Source organism: Raphanus sativus, chromosome 2, assembly GCF_000801105.2.
Source record: "Raphanus sativus cultivar WK10039 chromosome 2, ASM80110v3, whole genome shotgun sequence".
In the NCBI taxonomy this organism is placed as follows: Eukaryota; Viridiplantae; Streptophyta; class Magnoliopsida; order Brassicales; family Brassicaceae; genus Raphanus; species Raphanus sativus.
In genome coordinates this window covers 16,134,827-16,140,267 of record NC_079512.1, presented here as the reverse complement: position 1 = coordinate 16,140,267, position 5,441 = coordinate 16,134,827, and the positions used below count along the sequence as shown (strand labels likewise).

Genomic DNA, 5,441 nt, shown 5'->3' with positions numbered 1-5,441 from the left:
TTATCCCTTCACAACGCAGAATTGCCTACTCTTCCCTGCCATGAACTCACTACACTCTTTGCAGTACCCACAAGGCTTCATTTCTTCAGCCACCACATCACAGTTCAAGGCGGCCGAGAAGATCCTCGCAGTAGATGTCTTCCCAGTTCCTCTAGGACCTTGGAAGAGATAAACACTAGCAGCCCTACCCTTCTTCAAAGCGTTCATTAATGACGGAACAGCTATACTCTGTCCGACGAGTTCATCAAAGAACATCGGTCTGTACTTATTACTCAAACTCTGCATATTTTCCGGTGTACTTCCTTCTTCTTGACTCTTACAACTAGTAGACCATCTTCCCCCATCTAATCTACTTTGAGACTCTAAATCAATCTCTCCGAACTTAGTTGAAAGATCATCATCAATCCCTAAAGATGACCCTCCTCTACTATCACCACCATATCTAAGCAAAGGTACAACACTCAGCTTATTATTACATCTCCCAGAAGAATGTATATGCCTATATTGACTCCCACCACATAAGATGCTACTTCTTTTCCTTTTAGGAGTATCAGAAAACGAAGGTGAGCAGCTGCTCCTACAAAACGAAGGTGAAGGACCGAGGACAATCATACCTGATGGAAGCTGTCTTCACATAATAAAAAGAGATGGTTTCTGCATTCAAGTTCCAAGTCACAAAAGCAGCAATTAGAAGAGGTGTTTAAACCCCATATTACCATACGAAAGCGCGTCGGAAGTCTATCCAGATGAGCGAGCCACATAGTATAAGAATACTTACGGATAGAGCCTTTGAACCACACATTAGAGGTCCATGGCTTCTCCTCCTCGCGTTGTCTAACAGACTCCCATGTCTTCTTTGCCGAGAAAGAACTGAGCTCTTGGTCATTTATTCTCCAGCAGTAAGAATCATCAACACTTGAAAGGCGAGGGTTAGACAGGGTAGTTAGGTGGATTTGGAGCTGTTCACTCTGAGGAGAGCGAGCTCCACAGATATTCCATCCCAAGTCATACACGCATCATGATTTGGTAAGTGAACATAGCAGAAAGAGAAGAGAGTTGGCGAGAAACGATCTATTAGCTTTTGCAAAACCTTCAGAAAAAGAGTTTTTGAGAATACTAGGGCTAGTTGCAATACTTCGAGAGACATATTTTATGAAGCAAGTTTTCATAAATCAATGATCTAATAACTACAAATTTTAAAAGATGACAAAGTCAATAACTTTCGTTATTTTTTGAATAACACAAAATTTTTATTGACATTATAAAACAATGAATCCAATAACTCAAGATTTTTGTAAACTTCTAACTACTAATTATAAATTCATAAACCAATAACATCAGACTTTAACATAGTTTTTAAAAGTCTTAATTGAATAACACTAGAGTCATTATAAAATTCAAATCTATAAAACTCTCTGCAAATTCAGAATCCAATAACACCCCCTTATATTAGTATTATGAATCTTTTACCATGTTGCAACGCTTTTTTAACACGCTAATATGAAAATCGGTAGCGACATTTATTATGACTGTTGTGTTAGGAAATATACGGTAAACTATTTGATATCAGTATGTTATCTATTTTTGTCAACTTGAATCAGAATACATCATTATTATTTGGGCAATTCTCTCAAATATCACTTTTTAAGTTTTTGTCACAAAAATAACACAAAAAATAAAATGACCAAAATCTCATTTTTGTTTTAAAATTTTTAATTTTTATTTTTATTTTTAAATATTTGAACACATTCCTAAAACTCCACTCCTTAACTCTAAACCATAAGTTTTAAATTAATTAACACAAGGGTTATAAATGCATATTTACCCTTCAATAAAACTTATTTTGATCATTTTCTTCCTTCTGATGTTATTTTTGTGACAAAAACTTGGTTTGATGTTATTTTGGTCTTTTTCTCTTACTATTTTAATAATATTGTTAGCCACAAGTTCTTTCTTCCCTAATTATCAAAAACAAACACTACCAAATTTCCAATATGGGTTTTATGATCTATATTTTGGCGTCATTTGTATGGAGATAAACAAAAAAAAAACATATTGCTAAAAACCCCGATTTAAGGTTACAAGGCACGAAAATGGATCCATCCTGCACGACTTTTGAAAGCCAGCGCGATAAGTTCTTAAAACGGGATAACATCACAATCGAATGCCAGAGCTAAACGACGATGCAGAAGATCAGACCTCAATCGCCTGATCAGATGAGTCGTTTTCATTTAAATGACACCGTGTAAAAGCTATCGTTCCAGCCGAAACTCGCCAAAAACCGGTTGTGAGATAATGCCTCTCAAACTCAAGACTGTTTTCTTTGAACACTAAACCCTTAAGCTCGATAAACCACACGATGACGTTCTCATCATTCAAGTCGACGTCGGCAGATGTCAGTTATCCAAGACAAATATCAAATCTGAGAGTTCAATCGAGGTCCTTTTCCACGAGACATTCAAGAACATGGGAGAGGTTGTTCCTATTCTTTACCACTGCATATCGCCGAAGTCTTCATCCTCTTCTTGAAGCCACTTTTATTTGTTAGGGCATTTTTACTAGTAAGCAAAAACTGAAAATTTTATTTTCTCTCTTTTAATTTATACTTGATTTTTCTCATCATTCTTATCTTCCAGTTTTTTCTCCTAAGCTTTTGCTTAGAACTCATTATTTATTTTTCAAATCCTATCAGATTTTATTTGTTGATCTTCATGTCTTATATGCCGATCCAATCTTACCATCACTTCTACCTGTTTTTTTGCTTTTGCATATATCAAAAGAGAAAAAAAAAATCAAATTCGTTTTGTGGCAGTAAAAATAAATAACATGGATAATGAGTTTTTATGTAGAGAGGATGGTGAATTTAATTATAGTAATTATTTTTGTTACAAAAGAAAAGAGCAACTACAAACATGTTGAAGTAAACTGAAAAGTTTCTTTTTAATTTAACAAAATTGAGATGCTAACTAATATTTACTATCCCGTATACATTATTTGCAAATTGATTTTGACACTTCCCGTAAACATTATTTGCAAAATAATTTTGACACGTCTTTTATACAATAATTTTCACCAAATAAATATGTCATGACATACTAGAAATGATGACATGGTTTATGTCTTATATACAATAATTTTATCTTATATTAATTTTATGTTTAATTAAACGGAAATTTATATTAAAATATTAGTAAAAAATAATAAAATTTAAAATATTACGAAATTTTTATTTTTTAAATAAAAATTAAATTTAAATTTTTATTAATGCATATTGTGCAAGATAACACCTAGTTTAATTGATAAAATAATAAAAGAATCAATAATCGTTTCTCATATAAATTACAATAATCATTTAGTTTTTAAGTAAACTAAGCAAGTGTTTTCTTCAACTAACCATCCAAATTCCAAAGAAACATGTAGACATGTTTTTCGTTTTTCACGTTTCGTCTAAAGATCAATCTGTGAAAACCTGAGTACCGTTAACAAGAGGTTGTTGTTCCGGGTAACCGATACTACTCTCATCACTCAAAATGCTATAATCAAAATCGTCAAATTCATACTCATCATCGTCTTCTTCTTCTTCTTCCTTAGACTCTGTTTCTTCTTCTTTTTGACTCACCACGTTAGACCCATCTTTCCTTCTTTCAATTGTCTGCTTAATGGCATCATCGTAAGACATATCATACCACACATTGCCTTTTCCAACGATGGATTTGTTGTGTGCATCCTTCATTCTCTCTTGCTTGCTAATCTCTGAGTTCTTTGGCTCTCCCCAGTAGTCATACTGGTATAATGCGCTTGTTGGATCGTATTGGTCTTTCCCAAAGAAGCTTCCTGGCTTATACCTCCCTGGTTCCTCCAATGGTAAACCAAGTGCTTGACGACTGCAAACACAAAATATTAAAAAACATCAAACACCCTTTTCAACATAAATCTCTCACTTCATCAGCTTTTGATTGAACTTGTAGTGTCATGCTACTTACGAGCTGATATCTCTGAGCAATGCTTCTCTTTCCTCTAAAGACCTGCGCCAGTGTAAGGAATCATACTCGTCCATCTCAATATTTCTTCTTAGCTTGTCGATTTTGTATCCTTCTCCTCTTGCTTTAGCTTCCATCATCAGTTTATTATGGTACTGCAAAAGACAATAGGAGAGATTTAACCACTGTTAGCATAAAGATTTATACAACTATGTGAATCTATCACAGTTGCAATACCAAGATAGAGTTAAAATATTAAGTAGTCAAGGGAAATGAACCTTGCGCTCTATCAAGGCAGCCTCTAAGTCAAGTTCCTTGACACTGGTTTTCTGTGAAAAAGCAAGAAAACATTTGATCAGATTACTGAGACAGTATGGTTTCACCAACCCACCAGTAGAAAATTTCTCACCAGAATCACTTTTGGCAATTTGGTTTTTCTTATAATAAGCTTCTCCATGTTCGATTTCCTTTTGTCATCAAAGCCTTTGTCATCAGATAGTTCTGATAGTTTTTTGCCTTTGTACTTTTCAGGGTTAGCTTCGTAATCATCCAAAATCATTTGCTCAGCTACATGTAACTGCCACAACTGCAAACAAGAAGAAGAAGAAGATAGATATCACGCAAAATTACAAAGCCAACATTGTATAAAGCTAACTCATAATAACAACACTTATACCTTGTCAACATATGGGTGATCAGAGAGCAGCCCTTCCTCTCTGGCTTCGATCCTGGATCTTTTCTAGGCTCAGGAGGTCTTCCACAATCTCGCTACACAGAGTAAAGTATATTAAGATAATAAAGGGAGAGGCTTGAAGAGATGAATGACATTTTGAAGAAGGGTTCCACTAACCCGTATCTCATCTGGATTAATATCCCATCGCGATGGAATATTGGTGGAAAGTCAAACTTATTAAAGCTGAAGCAAGATTTGGGGAAAAAACACATTACATGAACCAAAGCCGTTTGACAAGAAAATGAAATAAAAAATGGGAAAAAATAAAAGATGTGTGAATTGCATACATCATGTGATCTATTTAGGATAGGATGACGAAGCGCAACTCTAAGGGAAACTAAACCTGTATGGGTCTCTTTTTTGCCTGGAAGAAGAAAACATGAGCATGAAATACTTCAATTAAGCTTTTTCAACGTGAAACAGAGATCTGTATCAAGAGTACCGTGATATCTCAACGATAACATGCATCCCAACTCTTATGAAATGCCTGATCCAAAACCAGTCATTCCTTTGATAGGAACCCACCTGCAGACAAATGAGAATGAGCATATGAAAAGAGAAAACAAGTAACCAGATAAAGTTTTAACAAAATAACAAGAGGGTAGATATACCCTTCATGAACACCTCCAATGTCAACAAATGCTCCCTGATACAGATGCAAAGTGGTGACTGTGCCTTCACAAATCTGCAAGGACATTATGATAATCAATCATCTGATTTGACAAAAA

General features: G+C 34.8%; 2 protein-coding genes across 2 annotated transcripts; both read right to left on the bottom strand.

The window, feature by feature from the left end:
* LOC130498683 (protein STICHEL-like 1) lies at window positions 1-913 on the bottom strand. The gene is made up of 2 exons (XM_056992235.1): window positions 779-913; window positions 1-654 (listed from the first exon to the last, which is right to left on the bottom strand). The coding sequence occupies exon 2, from the start codon at window positions 610-612 to the stop codon at window positions 1-3; it is 612 nt and encodes a 203-aa protein (XP_056848215.1). The 5' UTR covers window positions 613-654; window positions 779-913.
* Window positions 914-3,291: 2,378 nt separating this feature from the next.
* LOC108843651 (protein PLASTID TRANSCRIPTIONALLY ACTIVE 10) lies at window positions 3,292-5,415 on the bottom strand. The gene is given in 12 exon segments (XM_057000459.1): window positions 3,292-3,884; window positions 3,984-4,135; window positions 4,259-4,309; window positions 4,390-4,566; window positions 4,657-4,697; window positions 4,700-4,748; window positions 4,831-4,856; window positions 4,859-4,896; window positions 5,001-5,052; window positions 5,055-5,222; window positions 5,225-5,238; window positions 5,325-5,415. Coding segments are annotated over 12 exon segments (1,284 nt in total). The 5' UTR covers window positions 5,411-5,415; the 3' UTR covers window positions 3,292-3,454.
* Between the last annotated feature and the right edge of the window lie 26 nt (window positions 5,416-5,441).

What these genes read in the sequence shown, in the direction of transcription:
- LOC130498683 (XM_056992235.1), bottom strand. Translation starts at nt 612, where the DNA reads ATGATTGTCCTCGGTCCTTCACCTTCGTTTTGTAGGAGCAGCTGCTCA.